At 38.0% G+C, this 26,333-nt stretch overlaps 1 protein-coding gene across 8 annotated transcripts in view; it reads right to left on the bottom strand.

Moving 5' to 3' along the window:
* ebf3a (EBF transcription factor 3a) overlaps nt 1-26,333 on the bottom strand; it is a 128,009-nt gene that overhangs the window by 23,677 nt on the left and 77,999 nt on the right. For 6 of the 8 annotated variants that reach the window (XM_073027561.1, XM_073027563.1, XM_073027562.1 and 3 more), the window contains 4 exons: nt 16,984-17,065; nt 13,195-13,339; nt 4,992-5,122; nt 4,381-4,507 (listed from right to left, as the gene is read on the bottom strand). In XM_073027561.1, the coding sequence (XP_072883662.1) occupies nt 4,381-4,507; nt 4,992-5,122; nt 13,195-13,339; nt 16,984-17,065 (485 nt within the window). The remainder of the gene's footprint in view (nt 1-4,380; nt 4,508-4,991; nt 5,123-13,194; nt 13,340-16,983; nt 17,066-26,333) is intronic. The other 2 variants (XM_073027567.1, XM_073027564.1) reach the window with 1 other exon arrangement.

Here is a 26,333-nt window from a genome sequence, read left to right as displayed (position 1 = left end):
TGAAGCCATCACACTAAAGTGATTTTTTTCACTTTCTAAGTAACAGCATTTTAAGCTCTTTTCCAAAAAAATGTTATCAACTCTCAATCACCTCCCCCGTGACTGAGAAGGAAATACTCCAGACATTTATTTCCTCCCAGTTATCAAAATTGAGTCAACTAATCTTACAAAAAATCTTATCATGTTAATTAGTTTACTTTAGGTATAATATTTTATTAGAAATGCTGAATTAAATAAAGAGAAAGCATAAAACTTAAGGACTCTTAGATGGTTTTACAATTAATTGAAAATGTGGTCTCATGAAGATAATTTATATTTTAGTTTACATTAAGATCCTTATGTCTTTTATTATATATAGTAAAGGTTGATATTTTGATCTAAGAAATGGGATTAATTCCTTTGCAGTAAAATTGCATTTACGTTACAAAAACAAATAGCTACTAGGATCTTTTTTTTAGTTTAAGCAAAAGTAGGCAAAAACAAATCAACCAATTCAAAATGTAAAAAAATCAGCATTTATTGAGTGAAGCCAGAATGACCCTTTTGTCCTTTTTGATGATGAATTGCTGTCTTCTCCCCGCTACATTTTGTCAGTTTTGGTGCAGCTGAGTCGATACCTTCACCTTGACGAGAAAACTTTGTGATTTATCAGTTCCTCTGCCGCCCAACATTACCACAACGTGGTTGAACAGGGCCAATCATGACACAGAGAACAAGGTTTGGTCACAGTTGCCTGGGAAAAAAATAAAGCACCCTGTGATGATAGACAAATGTGTCTTGTTAGCAGCAGCCAAAAAGCGCTTGACTTGTACTAATAACAAAAAGGCCAAGTTGGTCACCATGGGTCTAAAGACGAAGCACCCTGTCACCGCCCGGGTTTGGAAATTAGCAAATAATGTTCCTTTTCCTTGATAAATGGGTGACAGTTCCCTCTCACCAATCATTTTTTAACATTTTGATGCATGTCTACCATCTCACCAGAGGAAGGGAAAAGTTTACCAGGTCTCAATTTTCAGATGATGAATGAAGCAGCTCTAAACGTGCGAGTTCTATGTGAAGGATCGTTCATTTAATGCAATTCTAGTAAATATGTGTCACTGATTAGGACAAATAGTCAACTTGCATAACAGCAAACAAAAAGTATGCCCTTTTTACTGTTTTCCATTCAAACAAATGTAACAGAGTAATATGAAGCAGTATTATGGCCTCAAAACCCCTTCCGTCCTCAAATGTCATCATTAACAATTACCCTTTTGGGGATGTTTTGTCTTCCCATCTTACCTGTCAATAGGGATATTTTTAGATTTTAAAAAAAACAAGTTATGTTTCCAAAAAACCAATAAGCAGGTTTTAAAGTATCAGCTGTGAGAGCCTTTTAAAATTGCCTGATCAGCTTTAAGGGACTTATTAGAGAGGAATTTATTGGCAGGAAGACGAGCATATCTGTCCTGCTTTGATTTTTTGCAGGGCTTTGCTGACAGCTGGTACCCCCAGAACAGGCCTGATCAATGGATAACCAATACAGGTATCAGACGTGAAAGAAACGGTTTTACAGTGACAAAAGATGTGACAAGACAAGGAAGGTGAAAGAAACAATGCCCCTACATGAATGTTACCTTTGAGAGTAAGCTGAAAGCAGGATTTCTGAGGTATTATATGTAACTCTTGATGAAACGGTAACTATTCCATGCAATCTGCCGTGTTTTTGAAAATTCAATAATTAACTCATAAATTGATTTGTTAGCAAAAAAATAAGGGTGAGAGAAGGTGTAGGCGGACTCCTGAAAACAATATATTTTATTTTTATTTTGAGATGCAGCACGGTAACAGGCCCTCTCCAGCCCAACAAACCTGCACAACCCAATCACAACCCCTGCGACCAATTAACCTACTAACCAGTATGTCTTTGGAATATGGAAGGAAGCCAGAAAACCACAGGGTCACGGGGAGAACGTACAAACTTCTTACAGAACACAGAAGGAATTGAACCTAGGTCACTGGCACAGTAATAGCGTTACACTAACTGCTACGCTATCATATAGTTGTTTTCACACAGTTCTGTCATTCCACTGCCAACACAAAGAACGTATTGCAACAACATCATAAATCTGGTTTTAGCTTCGAATAGTATATTTACTCATCTCTACAATTTCTTTGTCACCTTTCAGAAAAGTGCAAGATTTGCACTTAACTTTGCATTTGTTATTGAGACTTGGCTGAACTGAACGGCATTTGAATAAACACTTGGGAAGCACTTCATATATGTTGCACAGAAAATATACTTAGTGCGGTGCCTTTAGAACTGGGGGATTCAGGAAGCTTGCCAAGAAAATGAGGGTAAATGGTGATCTGAAAAAAAAAATTGTCCAAATTGTAGCCGGGCAATTTAGTGACCAGAAGTGGGATTTTGTGAATGTGCCAAGTCCCTCTTAAGTCGAGTTCAACCCAATTCTTTGCAAAAATGCTACATCAGAGAAAACGAAGTGTGAAAGATCACTGGAGAGTAATGATTTTATAAACCTGAAATTGAATGTAAGCCTTTGTGCTGAAATGATCATTTATGCAGGAGACTAGCGAATTATTAAAAGGCTTGGGACTGGTTCCAATGTATTCAGCATTCAAGCTTTTCTGTATCTGCTCAGAACATGTTTACGATTGGCTGCCAGTATCTGTGTTTAGTTACTGGCTTCAGTCTGCTGCAAACGACACGTTGACTCCTAGTAATTTGCGATAATTTCTATAATTGAGCAAAAGAAGTTTCTAAAATGAGGGTGGGTCAACAAAACTTGTGGGTAGAAGAGGTCAGTGCTAACATCTAACAGAACTTTATTCATGACATGCAGCAGATCTATGCTTCAAGCAAAACAAACATTAATTTGCTCGAGTTCCTTTTGTTCAAAAGACAACATTTAAGAGAAAAAGCTTGCTTTCTTACAGAGCAGAACGCTTTACTGTTAAAGTGTTCTCAGCTTAAAATGTAATTTTACAAGAAAGATTTAACCGAAACCTTGTTTCAATTACGAGTGTGACAATTATAATTTGTAGTAATAAATTAATTGTGGCCAGAGCTCCAATTCATTTAATTAAAAATAAAGACAGGTATACAGCACAACCCTTTTCAAGTTGCAGTACTGGTACCTTCTTTTAATAAAAATCTACCATGATTTGGGGGAAAATATGACTTTGTACAAAAGTTTGCTTATGTTCTGTGGTGTCAGATTACTCCACTGCTTCTGATTTATTCCCAGGAGAGTGTCATGTTCATGTTGACGAAAAAAGCTGGAATCAATCAGAAACAACATGGCACAATCTGCATGAAAAGAGGTGTCCAATGGTTAAGAAATTATTTGTGAATAAATAAACAGTCACTACGCAGACGTATGAATTTTAAAAAAATCAACTCCTTTTGTTAGTTTGACCAATTTACTGTTGAATGTAATAAAACGTATAGTTAATTTAATTTTAAACATAAGGCAATTTATATTGTATTTTACAGTCTATATGGTAATCTTCTATTAAATGGCAATTACACAAAGTGTGATTGTTAATTCTGGCACTAAGTACTAGTTGCTTGAAATTGTTAGTTCTCTCTCATTTTTGACCTTCCTACAAGAGGGGTGAGGTGTACAGGGAATAAGAAGGACTTGTGCAGAAGAACCGGACATGTCATTTGTGACTCATTCTTTTAATTCACCGTGCTAATCAACTGAACTGCTACTGTCTCCCATGGTAATTGTATCTTTATAATGACTGCAAGGAGCAGGGGGGGGAAAAGCCGCACAGATATAGTAGGATATGTTTGTTCTGTCCCTGATGAGAATCGGCACAATCCTCTTAGTATGTGTGACTAATGGTGTCCTCCACAAGCTATTCCCTGAGATTTGGCACTTTAATAGGGCTGTAGATAAGCTGCTAATGTCTTTAAGTTATACTTTCTAAAGCTGCATGCTCTCGCTTCATTATCCTGCAGCCTCGTTGCCCTATGTCCCTCCTCATGCTGAGAAGGTTAAATGCTAGAGTGGCTAGTCAGACTGCAAGCTTGGTGGGACACTGATAGAAAACAGCTGCCCTGGAGAATCACTCCCTCCTCTGCTTAAATTCACATAATTTTCATATTGTGAAATACAGTGGGACTTGGCTCAGCTTTCAATGGTGAAAGCAATTTTCAATGATTATCTCATTGTCCCCATCAATTTAGGAGCACTTCAAATCAGACAGAAGCTTCCAGGTCAGACAGGCTACGACCTCACCTCCCCTTTCTCCCTGCTGGTGTATAAGTTTCTATTTCCTTCTTTCTACCTTTAAAATTTTACATCATTGCTCATTCATTAAATCTTTGCAGGACTTCCAAGCCCTTTTTTTTAAAAAATTCCAACTCACCAGTGTAGACAAATCGCCCAGGAGCACCTTTGCAGAACTGTTTTGATTTGTAAGACAGGGTGACTTCTACCACTCCAGGAATGTGTCGAGGTGGGGTTTGAACTCTGATGGCGTGGGGAGTTATCAGCTAGAAGAATCATACAGTAAACAGACTTAAGGCTAAGATGACAGAGATAGAAATGATGTTTGCCAGTTGAATGTAATTATGAAAATTAATCCAAATTGGGCGCACATCTGAAAATTTGCCCTCCTCTCTCACATGCAGTTCAGAGATCTGTAGCTTGACAACATCTCTTGTAAATGATCCTTGGTTTTAGCTTGCAGGAAAAGCCATGAGGCATCATTCACATGAAAATTGTCTCCATATGTCTCCCTAAGTTCTCTCCTAGTAATTTTCTAGTGCTAATTATTCAATTGTGTTGAATGATCTGGTACAACAACATTATCCACTAGATGGCGTAAGTTGACATCAGCTGCATTTAACACAATTTGTCAGATAAATTGCCTGATATAAATACATCTTTGGAAATTTGCTGAGAAAGTTTTATAGTAGCTCGCTAGCGTACGTTACAACATGCTGTACATTTTGTTATCCAAATCAGGGAGCTTACCTCACTCCAGACCAGCATAGTGCCGAATACAACTTGCAAACCATCAAAGAAGTTATCTCCGATGATGATGACTGTGGCTCCACCGGTGGTCCAACCCTCACTGGGACTGATAGCTTTTATACACGGAGTAGCTGCGTGCACAAAGGGAAAAGAAAAGCTTGAAAACTATCGCCGTGGTCGCAAGATCCCATCCGCAATGACAAATCTTACAAAGCAAAGTCACAAAGTGAATGATTGCTCTCCGCAGTTTAGCAAAAAAAAAGCACAGTCATATCTCAGCATGCCCATGTAGCAAAAGCAAACCATTAACTGTTTTACACTGCAAAGGCCAAGCAGCAGTTTGCTTGCACACAAGAAAAATAGCTTGATGTAGCAAATTATATGTCAGGGCAAATATGGCTATTACAAATGATTAAGCATTGCATGCATGTGGCATGTCAATTTATCTGCTTTGCTTTACAGATCTAAGCAGAGTCAATCAAAAGGTTGTTGAGGGAGATGGAAGAGCAAACGCTCGGAATTTCGATTCCTCATAAGCAGCTAATTGGGTTGGGTTTTTCATCCGCGAACTTTGCCTTTGGTTCAAAACTTCATTTTCCCCTGTCATTCTGTAATTACTACTTTTCACTTTTCATCACCAAAAATCAAAAGTGCTATATTAATACTTCTGTCAAAGGTACACATTTTACATCTAATATTGTTTGTCGACATGAATCCCTGAGCCATTTACTTGACCTCTCTTTGTCTCTAGAGTCCTCACATTTGCATGAGTTATTACAAGTGGTGCAGACTTAGCACAGGAGGCAGCAGCTAGCACCAGTCAATCCCGGCTCACAGCAACCACTGAACTGCAGCAATGCTCAGGCTGAAGGCTGCACTGCCTCCGAGTGAATCGCTTTGTTCTTTACTTTGATCAGGCCTTCTTTACATGGTGTTGACAGACCTTTTTCATCGGCTTTGATGGTCTTTTGTATGCTGACTTTCATGCAAAGGAGTAAACACTGAGATGTACACTTTCCCTATGACAAGCAAATCTTGCTGCTGCAATTTTTACCTGTAGGGGTTGGCTTGTAAGTGTCACATGTGGATTGTCCTCAAATTAACCTAAATACCATTGAAACATTTTTTAAAGCAACTGCTTTCACAGTTGGTTAAGTCGTGATCATTTCCAATAAAAAAAAGCACAGTGGCTCTGTTATTTCTGACGTGATTACTAAATTTTAGCATTAAAATTCAGTTGTCAACTGCTTGGTATCCTCCACCATGGCTACACCAAACATTATTATGTTCTCCTCTCACATTATTTAATAGCTCAGAGGCTATTTTGATTTATTAACAAATATAAAATATAATTAATGAAATGTTATGGTACTCTGTGGATACTCATTACAACAATTTGTATTTTAAATCAAATTTTGTTTTATGAGTTGTCCACTTGGTTGCTGCTAATCAGTTCAAGCAGCCATTGTTAATAGCTAGTAGCTATTGTTGTGTAGTATACTTAAGACATGCCACCTTTCTTTATTTGCTTTTATGTTGGACTAGTGGAGGTTATATTTGCTGATTCCACGTGCATCTCCCTCTGCAACAGAGGATCTGAGCACACACTGAGAGCCTGCCCTTAACTATTGCTGTTGACTTCATGCTAATAAGTTCATACAAATTTTCATTTCTAAGGCTTCCAAGTGACATTTGCTTTTCTTAATTGCACAGAGATCGTTTGAAAAGGATCAGCTCTCTAAAGACTGACAAGTCTCCTCAAAGGGAGTGACCTTCATCAGCACAGCCAATTATGGCAAATAATTCACACAAAAAATTACAGTAAACAAATTTACTTTGGAGGTGAGAGAAGAAAAGAATATAGGATTTGCTGCGTGCACAAGAGGCTGCTGTCTGGCAGCTGTGGCCTGACAAGCTCGCACATCACCGAGGAATTTGCAATGCTTCTCAGCAGAGAACATGGGTCTAGCTCCGCCTGTGCCTTGAGCCATTTTCCTTCTGCCTGTATTTGCATACATTTCAATGCACATACAGAGAAGGAACATGTGTTCAATAGGAACCATGGCAAAATGAATTACACAGACAGTGTTAGAGATCTAATGATATACATGCACAATGCACTCAAGCAGATGATAGAAATTGGAAAGAGCAGATGAAGACAGCAGCAGAAGAACAGCAAATCTGTGCTTTTCCTTCCTTCTGTTCATTGGATAAAGTTGAGGCATTCATTGAAACTATACTTCACGTTTTACAGTGCATGATAGGTTAAAAGCCGCTTCTCAGCACGAGCCAAAAACAGACATGGCTTTAATGCATATCTCTGGTTATGTGCAAATGAGCTTTTCATTATAACTGTTACATTTAATTATACACTTACTATCAATGCATATTGGCTTCCTATTTTCAGAGTTTTCAGTACTTACTACATAACATATTATTTAAATGCTTTAAATGTTACTATAATGTGACCACTAGGTAGATGTATTCCCCCTAAGTCAAAGCAACAACTTATTTTTTTTAATAGCTGGAATTAAGATGTTCTTCAGAAAACACCCAATTTCACACAGGATATTCTTTCAATCTTTTCTCTATCAGAGCATTACTGTAATAAGAAAGTTTCTAAAGGTTTTCCCTCCATTTTCACATTTACAGTCTTCTATTTCTCTAGTTGTCCTGAACCATGCACTTACTGGGATTAGAATGTGTGGGGGAAAGACCCATTCCCAAATTGCTAGTTGTTGCTAGGTTTAGAATAAGAAAAGCTTAAATGAACGTGCCCGTCGTCACTCAACACAGCTAAAGTGGTCTCTGGATTAGCCCAGTCTGAGGAATCGTGGAGGAGATTTTCTATTTGGCCACTCCACGATACAGATGACTTCCAAATTATTTAAAAACAAATCGCTTTCCGCTCAAAAATGACCTTAACACACTGCACAATAAAAAAAAATGGAACAAAATCTTGCTTTGTGTACTTCTATCTACAAAATCTACAGCTTTCCAATTACTTTCAACACCCCAGCTGAACGTAAAAGCCAATGGAGGCGCTTGCACCATTACCACCTCATTTCCACACCTGTGCCAAGACCAGGTGTGGAAACAGCCATCCCATGTGATTGTGCAAAGCAACATGAAGAAGCGGGGTGCTTGTGACTTGTACAAACTAAGTCATTGAATTTTTAAAAGTCAGAATTTTCTACAAGTAATTTGCCAACAAAATCTACTTAAATTCATCTGTGCTCTCTTCAGAGAGTTTTCAAAATAGTCAGATCAAAATTTACTTCCACAGCCTACGGAAGTGCCTCAGCTAATTCCTGTCAATGGAGCAGCAAGGTTTGATATTAAAACTAACAAACAACCTAAAATGCAACGACGGTGACTTTTGAAAAAAAATGTAAATTACTTCTGGTGTTTAATACTTTCTAATTTCCTATGGATCTGCCAGTGAAACCTTCGCCTATGCAACTTTTCTTACCATAAATTATTTCTCTGGAGAATTATAACAGCATTTGTCACCTTTCTTTGAATTTACAATAATAAAGCATTCAAACAAGCCTAATCTTGCCTTGCGAAGATTTCTTTGTTCTGCGTACTAAAATGTCTTGTAATTGTGCTTGGGATGTCCAGATGGCTGGTTGATACTCCAGCTGATAGGATTATACCTTTTACCTCTCCTAAGGCCATCTGTTCCTTTAACTCAGTAAAACCCTGCAGCCTGCATTGAGTTGTCTTTATTGCATAAACCTAACAGCATTACAGGCACTTGGCATGCAAATCACTAGAGTGCTGCAGGCCTCATATTGGTTGTGGGCGAAGGGGGGGTTGCTGCGGGGGTGAGGGTGGTGGGGGGTGGTTGGGAATTGAAAAGCTGAATGCTGAGTTGAGGTAGAGTCATTTACAAAAATCGACGACAAAAGAAGATTAAAATTTGATTCTCCACAATGCTTGAAGGTACGTTCATTGTTTGGCTGCCCACTCCCTCCACCACTGCCACCACCACACCCCACTCAGCTGTACTCAACAACTGTAGATGCAAGCTCGGAAGAAGTCAATGGCAGCCTTGCATAGCTGCGGCAACAACACCAGCAGCAGGGGGAATTAGTTCTCTTGGAAACGGGCTGCGAGTGTGTATATACTGCTGGTGAATATTAGATGATTGGATAATGAGGTGTTAGCGAAGAGAAGCTGGACTCAGACGCACGTATCTGCAGTTTTCACAGAGCACTTCCTGATTTTGAAAAAAAAAGTGTTGCTAATTCAAAGCATACAGCCTTCTTCAAGCAGAAAATATTCAGCCATGTGTAGGTATGGAATTACATTTTATAACTGAATATCCTGCTTTAAATTGGGTCATTCATTCAATTTTTGTTTAGCAAACCACCCAGGGATTGGTATGAGGTGAAATTTAGTGATTCCCTCATTTGGCAGTTTATTGGCCTAGAAGTTAACTGGATAGATTTAAATTATAATTCCAAGATCTATGCTTATTATTGGCCACTTAAATTTGTATAAAGAAATGTGTGACTAGAATCAGTAAGTAAGAATCATGAAATGTTTTAAAATTCACACTACACCATTATCTTAGGAAAAGATAGTGATTCCCTATATTATTTTTCCAAGATCCGGTTACGGAGATTTTACTTTCTACAATAGTTAAGGTTTTACTTTACTTGCAGAGTTACTGTTGTGATTTCATCAGATGACCTAGGATCAGGGCAGTTGCATAGTTATTTAAACCTATATAAAAGAAACTGGTTCCGTCTCTGGAAAAGAATGTGTATAGAATTCAGTTTTTTTTAAGTTGAGTGTCTCATTAGTATTCAGTTGCTAGGCAAAACACACACCTACTTCAGTGGATACAGAGCAGATAAACAATACGTCATAAGATATAATTGCCTAGAAATTCATCTCTAGTTAAACACACTACACAGTGAAGACAACGTATTGTATCCTGCCCCAGCAGAATTTTAGATACAAACTACAAACTGATGCAGCAGGGTTGGCACGACCAGCAGATGAATTTTGAGGCAAATAATTTAACGTATTTGTGTTTCAAAGTAAGCTTTGAAAAAATACTGATAATAGATGCAGGAATATACTTTAGGCCTGTTCTTTAAACTATGATAGAAAGAGTCTGGATGAATTCACTTTAATGCATCAGTAAGTTATCTGTTCCTAAATTTTTTTTAAACAAATTTTCTTCCCTTTGCCTTTGGACTCTTCATAAGCACTGGCGTAAGTTATAGCTAGGCTGGAAGCTCTCTGACATCATTCCCCCCATGGAAAGCACCAGGCCCAGTTGGAGTACCTGGCTGATAACTAAAGCCCTGTGCTGATCAACTGACTGGAGTGCTCACTGATATCTTTAACCTCTCGCTTCAACAATCTGAGGTACCCAACTGCTTCAAGCAGGCTTCAATTATACCAGTGCCCAAGAAGAACATGACAACCTGCCTCAATGACGATCATCCAGGAGCACTTACATCCACTGTGAGGAAGTGCTTTGAGAGGTTGGTGATGAAACATATGAACTCCTGTCTGAGAAGAGAATTGGATCCACTCCAATTTGGCTCTTCACTCAACCCTGGAATATCTGGACAATGCAATGCATACATCAGGATGCTCTTCATTGATTACAGTTCGGCATTCAATACTATCATCCCCTCAAAACTAGTCAATAAGCTTCAATACCTCCTTATGCAACTGGATCCACAATTTCAGACCTGCAGACCCTAGTCAGTGCAGATTTGCAACATCTCCTCCACAATCACCATCAGCTTGGGTGCACCACAAAGCCATGTGCTTAGCCCCCTGCTCTACTCACTTGACACGTATGACTGTAAGGCTAAGCACAGCTCCAATGCCATATTTAAGTTTACTGATGACATCGCTGCTGCTGACCGAATCAAAGGTGATGACGAATCAGCATGTGGGAAGGAGATTGAAAGTCTGGCTAACCTCTTACTCAATGTCAGCAAGACCAAGGAGATGGTTATTGATTCCAGAAGGAGAAATCAAAGGTCCATGAACGAGGCCTCATCAAGGGATCAGAAGTGGAGAGGGTTAGCAACTTTAAATTCCTCGGTGTTATCATTTCAGGAGAACTGTCCTGGATCCAGCACACAAGTGCCACTATGAAGAAAGGAAGGCACTGCCTCTACTTTCTTAGAAATTTGCAAAGATTCAGTATGTCATCTAAAACTTTGAGAAACTTCTATAGATGTATGATGGAGGACATATTGGCTAGCTGCATCACAGGCTGGTATGGAAACACCAATGCCCTTGAACAGAAAATCCTCCAGAAAGTAGTGGATATGGCCCAGTCCATCACACTCCCCACTACTGAACATATCTATTTGGAGTGTTGTCACAGGAAAGCAGCATCCCTCAAAGAAAACCTTAACACCCACATCATGCTCTCTTCTCACTGCCTCCATCAGATAGGAAACACAGGAACCTCAGGACCCACACCACCAGGTTCAGGAACGGTTATTATCCATCAACCATCAGGCTCTTGAACCAAAAGGGATAACTTCACTCACCCCATCACTGAAATGTTCCTACAACCTATGCAGTTACTTTCAAGGACTCTTAATCGCATGTTCTCAATTATGTATTTATTTATATTATTTATTTATCTGTTGCCTTTTACACATTGGTTGTTTATCCATCCTGTTGGGTACAGTCTTTCATTGATTCTACTGTGTTTCTTGAATGCCCACAAGAAAATGAATCTCAGGGTTGTATACAGTGACATATACGTACTTTGATAATAAATTTACTTTGAATTCTCTAGGCTCAAGCAGGGTACATTAGCAGTTTATTTGGCCACTTAAGAATTACACATGCCTGAAAAGATGCACTCAGAGCAAAGATCACTTGAAAGGACAATACCATAGCAAAACCACTAATTTTTAAAACTTTCTCTACCCCAAAGATGTCCAGACCTGCAGTAGTGTCCTCACCCCTCTCCTGGTTGAGGTCAGCTAATTCTACCTCAGACTCATTGATAGTAGATGATCAGCCATGATCTCAGAATGGCGGTGCAGGCTCGAGGGGCCGAATGGTCTACTTCTGCACCTATTGTCTATTGTCTTGTAGTCTGTATGGCTTAGACTGAGGCGGGCAAATTGATCTCTCTGGGAAACCCTTGATTTTGCACATCAGACTTTGAGATATCACAAGACCGAGTGAAACTGAACATCACTAAGCCTTTATATTTATTTTGGTGTTGTGGTTGCGAGAATTTATTTATTAATTTTTGAACACTGAACGTCAGCCTCACATGAAATGAAACATTTGGTGACATTCCAGAAAACATTACTCATCTTTTTATTATGCTTGGAAGTTTTTCGATATTTGTCTGCTCTTTTTAAATACATTTTTTCTCCTCCCCCCCCTAAAAAGCCCACAACATTTATCAAGTTAGTTGGATAAGTACATTTTTCCCCAATCTATCATGAACTTCCTGTAACACTGCAGTTCCCAGCAAATGTACTGTGACTGGACCACGCAGAGATTCAGATATAGTTCAGCGTTGCAGATTTCAGAAACTCTTTGGATTCAAATTCATTGTGCCCTGAAGTTTTTCTGTGTTTCTCTTACACTTCATAACAAAATTACACAATATGTCAGTCAAATATAATCCGTTGGAAGAGAAGAAAATGTTTCGCACCGTATCTTTTTTCTTTCTCATATGCAAAACACAGAGAGTTCATCCATTGCAGGAGGGCCCAGCAACAGGAAACTGACCTCAACAGTAAATTCTTTACAGATTTGATCATGTACTTTTTTTTTACCATCACTCTAAGTTACAGATCCAACCTGCCAGTGGAGTTCTGTGTTGCTCACCAGAGTGAGGCAGATGCCAGAGAGGAGCAAACACAAAGGCGGAAGCTGATAGCAAAACAAAATAAAGTGACCTCTTCCAAAAAAACTGATGATGTGGTTTCACTGGAAAAGAATGCGACAATTAAAAGAAAAATGAAGTAGAGAAGGCTGAGAAAGCAAACAGATTGGAAGACAAAGTAAAAAGACAGTGTTGAACTAACTAGTCCGGGGATATTCATTGACTAATGGTATGAAAAAATGTATTGATAGGAAACACAATTTGAAGGCTGTATTACCGAAAGAATAGGAATGTAAAATTTAATGGGAAAAAAATGCTTCTGCAAATCATAAGACAATGTAAAATGTGTGTGCCTACCATTTTCCAGATAAGAAGGGGCCGTACCTTCTGAAGGGTCAAGGCGACGAGCTCGCCTTCCATGCTTAGAATTGTTGTGTACAAACATGTTGTCTGAGACAGCCAGCACATGGCCATCAACATTAACTGTTGTCGATATAACAACCTGGAAATAAAGAACGCAGCAGTTAGGAAAAGTTACAGTATTGTGCAAAAAAAAGACTGCAAAAGTGCTGACACCTTAATGAGCTGAAAAGAAATACAAGGGCCTTATTTTACAGTTAAATTAAACTGTCTTTGCTCAGAGTGTGGAGTGGTGCCAGAATAAAGATGCTCCTTTCAAGAACAGTTTATGTAGTCGCTATAAATACCTGTCATTCATGCAGGCTCTGTAAAAGCTTTCTCTTATAATTGTGTCTCTTAAAAACCTGCCACACTAATTACAATTTAATCTGCCTATTACGTTAACAAATGAAAGCAATTCATGGGAATATTCTACTCACCATTATCAGGCCCTAAAACACCCCTCAAGCTACTCATTTAAATAGTTGCTGTTTTCATTGATCTATTGATATATTGATTAACTAGTTTATCTAATTAGAATTACCTCACTTGAGAATGAGTTCACATGAAAGGAGGCAGGGATTCTGAAATTACCACAAACTCTTTAATAAATCAGTAGGCTTTCCTGCTTTCTCTTGGTAAATTATCCTAGGTCAATTTTCCACTTGTATTTAATCACTAATAATGAACTTTTTGCATCTGAAAAGAAAGGGTTGAATATGAATAGTGAAAGTGTTTTCAATCAGTGTAAAATAAGCCTCCCTCAAGTTCATTTTGATGGTGATTGGTCTTGGTATGTCAATGGAATTTCCTCTTTTGAGTGAAAGAGTTTCATTCTGCACCCAGGTTCAGGGACTGGCCATTGGCTAGATGATGGATAGAGACTTCGCTGGCTTCCAGCTGCTTCTGAGCAGTAATAGAAGGGAGAGCACACAAAATGCATAACCCTCTTTTAAATGCTGGAATCTACTTCTGTGAAATTTATTTTGGAATTGACTTAAAATTTGCAATCAAATGCAAAGTAATAGCCTTGTGGAAAGATTCTTTTTTAATCTACAAACTGTTTTACTTGTATATAATTGATATCATAAACTCTGAAATACAAAGATTTTTATAATTACCATAACATATCATTTTAAAACTACATGTCAAAACGTGCCCGTAAATGTGGAATTGCCATGCGATGTGCTGGTAAGAACATCCAGTTCTAACCACCTAAATGAGATGAACTCCAAATTTTTGAATCAGCGCTCTCAAGCAATAAAGCGTGGACATTGTATCAGGGTCAAACTTCTGAACCTGGGGTTGGCATGGAATAAGCACTGGCAGGGTAAATAACTTAGCAGAGTAAATAATGATTGCATTATGGGATGGAGCTGTTGCTGACAGGAGTTATGTAAATCAATGTGCACAAGCACGTTTTTTATATATTTGTGATTCTTGGAAGGTTTTTAAAAAAATACTTTATAATTCATGGATTTACTTCGGACATAAAATAACACTTCTCCTGACCTCATCAATGTGCCAATATGGCCACACTGAATAGTGTTTGGTGTCTCTTCAAATAATAAGACAAATGTTTAGTAATAACATTATCCCAAAATGAAATTCATTCTCTGAATATGTAGTCACTAAAAACACAAATAGCATAATGAAATGTTTCATTTTTTTCCCCCTTCTGCATTATGTTGTGATGTAGAAAGATTTGGTTTCAGACAGCGATTGATCTCGTACAGCAGTGAAAAGATTGGAATGCAAGGTATGAACGCCATACCAGAGAATGAACCCCAACCTCTTACTGATATGTCACATTATGTTGATTGTTTACTGAGGAAAAGTGTTGAGCGTAAGGCAAGGAATAAAACTTTCCCTCGCACTCCTGCAGTGCACCTGAAGAAAAGTGCGGAGGCAGTGAAATCAGTAAAATGAATTGCCTGGGATTTGACACTGCATTAAATCCAGTTAAACCTTTTGAGAAGCAGGGAGATTAGCTGAAGAGACCCAAGAAAGTCCTTCTAGTGACTAGTGCCTCCACTGTCGACCACAAGATCACTGGTGACTGATGCTTCTTTTAGTTATCAGTGAGACAAAGAGGACATTTCCACTCATTCTAGGTTTGACCTTCTGCTCCACATCAATGGATCAATATCACCAATGCCACATATCTGAGAGGCATGAAAAATGGAAAGGCTACTATATTTTTGCAGTGAGAATTTTTCCCCCCTGTAATAAAATCCTTCTGCCCAATCTTCTCAGCTAATATAGTTGGTAATTCTTCAAGGTGGGTGCCTTCCATTTTTCGTTAACCACAGACATGTTTCTCAAAATCATAATCAGATAACACAATTCACAGATTACTACTAGTTATTAAGAAAATACGGTAGACTCCGGCATATTTAGTAGACTACTGAAAATGCAGTTAAACCTTTCTACTCTGGAAACAATTTTCATTTTCACATTAGGTCTGTTAACCACAGTGCTTTTTAGGATATATTACACTGGTCCTCAATTAAGATAAATGAAAACAGAAATGTGGTTAAAAATGATAATGTGCTTATTCAAACATCATTTTCTCTAAATAATTGCTTTTTCCTGTAAGAAATGTAGAAATTTGCGTTAGGTACAAAGCAGCTGTTCTCTTATTTTGTAACTATTCCATAGCTCTGAGAGAAAACAATACAGAGACCCCCTCCCCCCTAAAAAGCTAAATAGTTAAATGAATAAGTAAGGTTTATGTAAGGGGGAGAAAAAAAAGATCTGCTGCAGTAATATTCATCGGGAAATCTTGACTAACTGAAAGGCAATGAGCTACATACCCACTCACAAAATGAAATTTGGCAAAATGAGATCATTTGAGTTTATATAAAGGCAAGACTTAATATCTGGGCAGAAATCCAAATTCTGATTGCAAAAAAAAATTCTTACATTGTTTTGGCTCTCCTGACTTTAAGTGAATAATCTGTTGCATTGTGATTCCCTGTTTTCTTCTACACTGTCCAAGAACTCAATGTTATAAATTTACCTTAAAGATTAAGGGTATGTCTATTTATTAAGTAGGAATCTGTATTAAGGGCGTTATTAGTTGGACAAATGAATGTAAAATTTGTTTAAACAAGAACAAGTAATTTGAACTGAATTTAATACATTGTTTTTATTATTGAAAACTTTTCAGGAAGAATCATGTGCATTTTAAATTTAACCGGTTTGATTATTAAACACTTGAAGGGTTTAGTAAATAATTGTCACTAATTTAGAACTAACAAATTGTTTCAAGTTTTTTTTTATACGAGGAGGTGTCCAAAAGGAACAGCATTGTATGTCATGCAGGAACATACTCTGATGCAGAGTTACAGGATGTGGGTTTGTGTCTGTGATTCTCCACACAGAGTTTCTGGTCTCTGCTGGGCTGTTTGGAAGGTACTAAATGGAGGTAAGGAAAATCGGCAGGTGTGTTAACCCGGGCCACTCTCCTGTACCTTCTTATAGCTGATTACACACAGTCATTGCCAGAGCCCTGCGAGCAGGTCACTTGTCCAACCTTTCAGTCAGGAAATAGTGCATGGCATGGGGCGGTCTAAAGAGGGGAGAAAATAAATAAATAAATGTGTGTAAAAAGTATGTAAACTAACTATTTAACACTAAGCAACAGATATTTCTGTCCCCAACCACCACCCCCAGCTGAAAAAAAAGCCCCAAAGAAATAAGATAAGAGGCCACTAAAAGTATACTTATTTTGATTTTATTTACCTGGAATCTGCGCATGTCTCTCGGATTTCCTGCATTCTTCAAGCAGTTCTGATTGCACTTGAGGAAAAACTTTAAGAAGAATCTAAAATTAAATACAGAACACATATTAAAAATACATGAGAAGAATGGCTGCTTTAACCAATGGGTGAATAAATAAGATCATCTTAAAGAACAGAAAGCTTGCATTAGTATGCGTGGCTCACATAATTTGCTGCCTTTGTAATATACCTTTTATTATTCATTAATATATCGCTCACAGTTTCCCTTCCATGCACATCTGCCATCAACATAAGTCACTTGATATTCCACCCACCAATTTTTACTAACAAGTACCCTGCAATTAAACCAGGCAAAGTCAATACCCAGGTAAATTATACACACCTGTGGCCATGTTTCATTTTAACTACATCAGAATAGGACCTAACAAGGTGAGAGCATACAGCAAAGTTATGGGCCTGTCAAGCAATTAGGTTTCACTTCAGGGACGTACACACAGGGCAATTATGCTGCACATTACAACCTGGCTAATCTTCTGAACAAATGTCATCTGTGAGGGACTGGATGAAGACAGTTCATCAGCAAATGTTCCTCCCCTTTAACTGCCATATTTTTACATATAACAACATAACTGGATCTTTTCTACAATTTAAAATATTTCATTAGCCTCTGGAAGCATCTTTGATAAATATTGTTCACCCCTGAAATTTGATCAGAGAGTGCATCGTTCACTCTCAAGGTGTTTAAATGATATTGTATAACACAGTGCACAGTTAATTCACTTATAAATACATGAATCAGGTTTCTGTACAGATACATTGACAACTATTATGCCATGTCATTGCCTTTCCACAGCTGGTGCTTACTTCAAGCCTAACATACAAACTAGCTGTACCAAAACACACTAATTATTTCATATTTAGGGAATCCTGTGCAAACTCCGTACAGATATTCCTCTGTTTTGACCTGCTTTAATAATGACACAATTAACTTGTGGAACTAATAAATTGTCCTCTGAATTGTAACCTATGTTGAGTCAGCGCCTAGCATGCCTGTAACTTTTTTGATCTTAAACTGTCAGGCATGAATGTAGTAAGACAGCTTGGGCATAAGGTGCTGGTCTCTTAGGGGTATTGGCTGTGCAAGACATCAGGAAGTCAAAAGGTATGACTAGTCACTTGCTCTCTTACCCTTGGAACAGGAAATTCATAGGTGATATCTGACAGGCTGCAGGAATTTGTATTTCAAGCCACCGGCATGTAAAGGATGTCTGTGTTTGCGATGAAAGCAACGGGAAAAAAATTCTTTTTGTGTGACAGAAAATCTTTTGACTTCAGCACCAATAAACTCTTTATTACTGCCAAACACAGATTTGCTGATTACAGAGAGGTGATAAAAATCCCGTGTTGTCATTAGTGCATTATGCCTAATTGTGTACAGTATGTTTAAGGTTCCATCGGTTAGCCCATTATCAAAATGACCATTATGTACACTAATTCTCTGACCCTGTGTTTATTTCCCTAAAGAGTCATAATCTTTCACAGTAGGGTTTAGAGTAAATCAAGCTTGAAATATAGGCTTTATTTACTTCTACTTCTCCCTGGCTTGACAGTAGACTCCAGTTCAAGCTGATCTGCTACCCCTGCAAAACAAAGACGCCCACCAATATGGGACCGTGAATAGGGGTAACGTGCAGTCTCTTACTTTCTCTATTTTGTTTATTGGCTAATATAATCTATTTGGCAATCTCCATTCTAACTTTCAATAAATTCAATCGTTGCTTCCAATGTACCAGTTGGGAGTTTCCATTTTCTGAGTTCAATTCACTCAAGATTAACATAATATTGATTAATATCAAATTTATAATGTGTACTATTAACGTCAAATATGGGAAATATTTTAAATTGAGGTTAGAAATTGCAATCAAATGTGAAATTCAAATATGTACCAAGTAGACTTCTTATTGAAGGATAATAAATGCTGAATGCATCTGCTACATATCAAGAGATGCAAAGATTCGCTCATATACCTCTGCAGCCCACTGTTTACACAAATACTATCCCATAATTCCTTGATGCACTAAATGGCTTATGCCTTGTGTATGAACCATGCTAATGATATAAATAACATTAATTCAAATAGCTAAAGGTTTGGTCTTTCTGTGTCATTTTCACAGCCACTTCAATTGATGCATGTTTGAACTATGAATTGGTTCATTTATTTTTACTTTTATGAAGTTGATTAGCAAGAGCTCTTTCCTTATCTGATGAAAATCATTTTAATTGTAGTGTTAGACTCAAGTGTAATATCCATTACATTATGTGCTGTTTAAATTCTACATGGGTATTGTGTAAATTGCTCCTTTGTGAGTGTGGAAGCAATTATTACTAAACAGCACTCTTAAATGGCTGCAGAACTTTGTGGTGTTGTTCTGACTATCAGAAACAAAGCAGCCTGTTTAATTGTAACTTAATGGATTATCAACGAGTCTATGGCATTAGATGCTGGCAAACGAGAGCAGGAGAGAAAAATTAACTGCAATTATGTTTGATTAAAGCTATCCTTCTCAATAATCAGCTATCCTGACAGGCCATGAGGCTCTGGTGGGTTTCAGGATGGCAAAAGGTGTTGAGCAATATTAGGGCCAATAAAGGAGATATTAGCATAGCTAATTACAGCAGCACAAAACCTGTAAAAGGGACCTCTGTGTATTGTAATGTGTGAAATAATTGGCTGAGTCCGTTATCAATTACATGAAGAATGAATTTGGTTTGTCACTGAAAAGCTGATGAGATGCATTTCATTTGACACTGCCCCTCTCCCCAATGTTTTGATGTAACTAAGGACTTATCAGCTTTTATCAAAAGCTGCAACTTTCCAGTGGCCAAATCGCTGATAAAATTATCTTGCCAGCAAGTGTTAGGTAATTAATACAACTCATCCTCACTGCCTTCCTTGCTAGTGCTGCTTTTTGCCTATCTAAAGCCACTAATCATGTAATAATGATTTCTTTCCCTCTGGTCAAAGGAGAAATAGATTAGCTCTTTAGAAATGCAGCTGGCTTGATGTATAAACTATTTGTGCTTCATAGCACTAGTAATTGAGGGAAAAAAAGTCAAAAGTTTTCAGTATTTAGATTTTTTTTCTGTCGGTGCCCATATTAGGCAAGAGCAGAGAGTGAAAAAAGACATTCTGGGGTCTTGATCATATGAACACCTAGTAGATAAAGAATTAGTTCCAATAGCTGACATTTCTGGTAATTGGAATTTAGCAACAGCTGTGTAAAGATGCCATAAAATCAGCGACCTGATAGTATTGGTAGTCGAGAGTTTACTTTCTCAGTAGGTGGTAAAGGGAGATATTCAAGGAGACAATGCAAGCAAGAAACACACAATATACCCGTTCATCAGATAATTATGAGGATAAAATGGAGTATCAGTGAAGAGACTTTATACATGCATACAATAGCAAATGCTATTGAAGAGGCAAGTGCAAACATTTTCAGCAAGGACCTGCATACAGATTAAAGATTCATTTGTCACAGGTACATCGGAAAATCAAAACATAGAGTGAAATGCATTGTTTGCATCAATGGCCCACACGGTCTGAGGCAATTTGCACGCGTCACCATGCTTCTTTGCCAACATAGCATGGCAGTGTAGTGAATACAATATCAGCGACCAGGGTTCAATTCCCACCGCTGCCTGTAAGGAGTCTGTATGTTCCCCCCGTGACTGCATGGGTTTCCTCCCACCGTCTAAAGTTGTCCTAGTTGGTAGGTTAATTGGTCATTGTAACTTGTCCTATGATTAGGGTAGGATTAAACGGGGGGGGGGGGGGTTGCTGGGCGGTGTAGCTCGAAGGGTCTATTCCAAGCTGTATCTCAATAAAAAAATTTTAAAAGCATTACCCTAACCTGTAGGGTCTTTGGAAACCAAAGCATCCCATATGGTCACAGGGAGAAAGTACAAAATCCTTACAGACAGTGGTGGAAATTGAACCCAGATCACTGATTGCTGGCACTGTAAAGTGTAATGCTAATCACTATGCTACCTAGATTCCTATCCTTCAAAGAAGAAACAACTTGGCAAACAAAAATCAATTCACAACCAGTTGGGTTTTTTTTTGAAATGCAGTCACTGTAGATATATAGATAAATGAAGTAACCAAGTGCTCCACAATAGATCCCCAAAGCAGATAATGAATGACAGACTACATGAAGAGTTTTGATGGTGAAGAGAGGTGGTTTGCCAGGATACCAAAAGATCTGCTCAGCTAATACCATAATTCCAACTGGCAGCCAAGTGAAGAGTTTGTTTACCAATTTATTTGAAGCCATGACTCCTCTGCTAATACACCACTAGAAAGTCTTTCCAGATTATGTGCCCTTGTCTTGAGTTCATAGTGGAATTTGCAAAATGCAGAAAGGTGAAATTAAACTAGATCACAAACATGAAAAAGTCTGTAGATGCTGGAAATCCAAAGCAACACACACAAAAAGCTGAAGGAACTCAGCAGGTCAGATAGCATCTATGGAAAAGAATAAACAGTCGATGTTTCGGGATGAGACCCTTCTTCAGAACTGAGAAAGAAAAGGGAAGATTAAACTGGATGTACTGCACACAAAATAATTTACACCTGAAACAGCCTTCCAAGTAGAATATAAAATTAAAAGCAATACAGATTTGGAAAGGAAAATCCCTGTCTGACTGTCTTGATACCTTTTGAGGGCACAATAGTTCAAACAGAATTCAGAAGGCTCTACAATATACTTTATGTGATCCTTCTTACAATATTGCGTATGGTAGTCGGTTACATAAGATAAAGACAACGAGAACAGATATAAAATTTACTGATAGTAGTAAGCAGTGCACGTTTAACCATTGGGCAGTAATTTCAGGATGCTGAGAGGTTCTGAATGGAGGGCCCAACAATTGGTGTTGAGACTCACACTGTCCCAAAGTTAAAGTAATCTTTCAGAAACTTTTTGGAAACTGGACAAATTTGTAGATTATACCAAATTAGGAGTGGTCAAGTTTTATCCATTAACTTTGTCAAGGTGGCTAAGGATAAAGTTAAAAATTACTTAAAGATAATTGCAGACTTGGTGCTCAACATGTCAAATCAGTGTGCAGCAGCAATTAGCTAAGTAAATATAACACTGAACATGTATGGCATAGGAAAGTCCAAGTCAAAGAAACTACTGATTAAACTGTATAATGCTCTAGTCAAATCCCATTTCACAAAGGGTACATTCAAATCCTACAGGCAGAGCGGGGAAGACTGATCATTGACATCAGAATTTAAAGGAAACACCAAAGAACCCTCAGCTTTTTCAACCCCATAAAGACGCAATTAACATCTACACATATGAAAGGTAAATGTGAAACGCAGTACTCTACTATAACAATATGAAGGTAGAAGATTCAAACAAGCAAATACTGAATTATCGGGAGGTTACTCATCAGACGACACGTAATGCATTTATAGAAAAAAGACTGGAAAACAAGAACTGTGGGATAATATCGGATCAACTAGAAGTGCAATTTTAATCCTTTATCAGTGGATAAGATCTTTACCTATTATTTAATAGTTGTGAAGACTCTGAACGCTATGAGGGTGAGTCACAGATTTCCTAAACAGACAAGCCATATGTATTCCAGATCCATTTGACATTTGAGCATCAAAGTTCAAAGTAAATTTATTATCAAAGTACTTACATGTCACCATATACTGCCCTAAGATTCATTTTCTTGCAGGCATTCACAGTAGAATGACCGGATCTCAGTTCTGCTACTGCATAAAATTGCATAATTTCTGAGGTGAGCTGGGCTCTAGTTAATTGTCCCACTCTGAAGCTAGTTGAGCAAAAACTGAAGTTGCAAGTGCTCTGATAGAGGCAATGATTTCCATCGGATTTGCTGCCCAATGCCAGAGGGTGATTAGATACACTTCAATTTATATAATAGTTCAGCACAGGTATTTGGAATACAACAAAGCACCATATGACCAAGAAATGTCACATAGTGAGGTCCCAAAATTTCCACCAATAAGAATGATGATATTAACACACAATGCTGAAAAGACTCACTTGGTCAATCAGCATCTCTGGATAGAAAAACAAAGGTTACAGTCCCAGTCAATGACTGATCTGCATTGTTGGTTTTTACTTCGGATTTTCAGCATCTACAGAAACACACAGTAGCTGGAGGAACTCGGGAGTACGGACAGCATCAATCAAGGGAAATAGTTTTTTTTATGCTTTGAGAGATTTGATGAAGTTGATTGAAGAAGAAGCAAGATATTGGAATTCCTGGTGCTTTTTAAAATTTAAACATCCACCTGAATCACCAAACTGGGCTTCAGCTCAGTATCTCATCCGAAAGAAAACAGCACTGAGATTGTAGCAGTCTCGCAATACAACAAAATGTTAGCCAAACTCACGTCCAAGTCCAAGCATGGAACGTGAAGCAACAAACTTGTTCAGTAGAATGGATTGTTACCCATCTGAAAGAAGATGACACAGGGATAGGAACTGCAAGGCCACAAATGACATAAGCATGGAAATAATGGGGAAAGACCAAAGGGAGCAAAACTAATAAAGCTTAGACTGGAATAATATTCAACTGGATAACATAACAAAACAGATATATGCCAAGTCAAAATTCACAAAAGAGCTTTCAAAATAATACAAATTTGTCCAATGGTAGATTTGAATATATCCTATCACATACATCTACTGATCTGAAAGTGAACCACACTTAATTACATGATACAATATTTTTTCCAACTACGTTTCAGCTAGAGGTCATGGGTTAAGGGAGAAAGGTGAAATGTTTAAGGGGAACATGAGGAGGAAGTTCTTCACTCGGAGGGTGGTGTGAGTGTGGAACGAGCTGCCAGCTCAAGTGATGGATGCAGGGTGGATTTCAACATTTAAGAGTCATTTGGATAGGTACATGGATGGGATGGGAATGGGCAGTCTGCATGGGACTAGGCAGATTAAGGCATGGACTAGATGGCCAAAGGGCCTTTTTCTATGCTGTAGTGTTCTATCACTCTAATTCTCCATGTTTAATATTTTGTCTTCCGAATTTCAAACTACAGTTAAGTTTAATAATCCTACCATATTTGATAACAATGCACATAATTTCCTCTTAGTGGCAAGCCGTATACACTCATTACTGATTCTGGAACTATCCTCAGTGAATTTCCTTATGTCAACATGATCCCTGACTAGCCGAATCCTTGTAGGTATGGGGGAGGGCCATGTGCATCAGCCAACCTTCATCTGAGGAAGAACTTAGAAAACTTTGACAGCTGGCTAAGCTGAACCCCCTGGCTTAGTCACTGATCAAACTAATTAAAAACTAAGTATTTCTGACATTCAGTTACATTTAAAAAATAAAATACTTAAACTATAAAAAAAATATTAAAATGTAGTACAGTGGCACATCTAGTGGAGTTGCTGCCTTACAGATCCAGTGACCTAGGTTTAATTCGGACCACCAGTGCTCTCTGAGTGGAGTTTGCAAGTTCTTCCTACAACCATGTGAATTTCCTCCAGGTGCTCCAGTTTTCATCATATCTGAAAGACGTGTGGGTTAGTAGGTTACTGGCCACTGTAAATTGAGTGATAGAGTATGGAGCAGGGTTTATTGAAGAGATTGCAAGGAAGATTAGTAGGGGGTGGCATTGCTTTGTGAGCTGGGCTAAACTTGATAGGCTGACTCACCTCTTTCTATATTATAAGGAAATATACATTTTTAAATAAAATGCAAACTATTTTAAGATCTTTTAAATATATTAAAATAATTAAAAACTAAATAATCTGAAACAACTTTTAAAAAACACATTAGCTAAGATTGTTCATTGTAGACATTCCTCACGAAGAAACTGTTTCTGTGCCAAGTCTAACCTGATGCAGGTTGTTCACATGGCTTTTCATAAAAGTGCAGGGGGCACCACCACAGACTGACAATTGACAGCAATATCAACATTCACACAGTAATCCAGAATTTGCTATGAGTTAGCAGGGAAGTCGGTAAATGATAATCCCCAATATTCCCTCACAAGATCAAAGCAATCGTTAGGATCCTTCTCACAACTGAAACATATTTGTATAATTTTTAACTTGTTGAAATCTGAAATAATAATCTCAGATTGTGGTTGATAGGTTTCTCATTCCATTAATCTAAATGACTGACCAATTATTACTTTCGGATGGTCCTACCACTAGATTACTAAAGCGCCAGGGTACTTCAACAGTTTTAAAGTATGAAGAGCAATTTACACTCTTCATAAAGTCTCTGTAGTCATTTTGGATAGAACCTTATTGCAAAATGCATCAGACTTTATGATCAGAATATACTTTCCTTCTCCTACCAATCAAGTTTTCACACAACTTTACAGCCAATCCTTGGATCTCTGGACAACTCCATGTAAGACTACACCAAATCCTCCAAGATTAGTTAGGGTACCCATTTGGCATCGATTCCTTAAAATGACTCTGGCCTCTTTGGTCCCAGCTGCCCACCCAGAGTGAAAATCCATTCTGATATATCCCTCCTGCACACATCATGTATGGCAGACACAACAGCTCTGATTTTACCATTTTAATGGCAGGAAACTTAAGCAGTCTCCATCATCACACCAAGAAACCGATGGACAGTTTGGGGATTTCTGCACATGTTTCTTTATCATTGAAATCCCAACATTGCTGCCAGTGATCTCAATGTTCCTCCACATGCTGTGCGGACCTGCAGCTGTCTTTATTTCCAAAATGGTAAATGAGTTAAAGTAATGAAATCTTGACAAATTTACAAACGATCCCTGCTGTAAAACTTTACCTCACAAAATGTAACTGTGATTTATTGGCATTCTAAGCTATTATTACTGCTCAGCAAACTTTCTGGCCCTGAGAAAGAACAATTTTGTACATTAATTGTAATTTCCTTACAGAAACATGTTGATGTAACCAATTTAAAATAATAATGCTCTTCATCCCACATTAATGTTATACGTACGTTCCACTTTTTGTTGCGTACTCTATACAATGTTTAAAATATTAGCTGAAAACTACACTCTTCCTTTCTGCTTGTTGTTTGTATGAATTCTTCAATGCATTTGGCAGCTCCGCCAGCTTGCTGGCATCAATGCAGCTGGACATAGGGATCGCTTTGAACTGACACCTGACAGCAACTGACATTGGAAAAAAGAGAAGTCCATGATGCAGAGATTACAAGATCTTTGAGGTCAGTGGCAAATGCTGCTGGCTGCAGAACCCAAGCCAATAAGCTTTCTCCTTTTAACATACAGCTAACAAAATCATAGTTTCAGAATTTACTCGACCA

This window comes from Hemitrygon akajei, chromosome 23 (genome assembly GCF_048418815.1).
Source record: "Hemitrygon akajei chromosome 23, sHemAka1.3, whole genome shotgun sequence".
Taxonomy (NCBI): domain Eukaryota; kingdom Metazoa; phylum Chordata; class Chondrichthyes; order Myliobatiformes; family Dasyatidae; genus Hemitrygon; species Hemitrygon akajei.
This window is presented reverse-complemented; position numbering and strand designations above follow the sequence as displayed.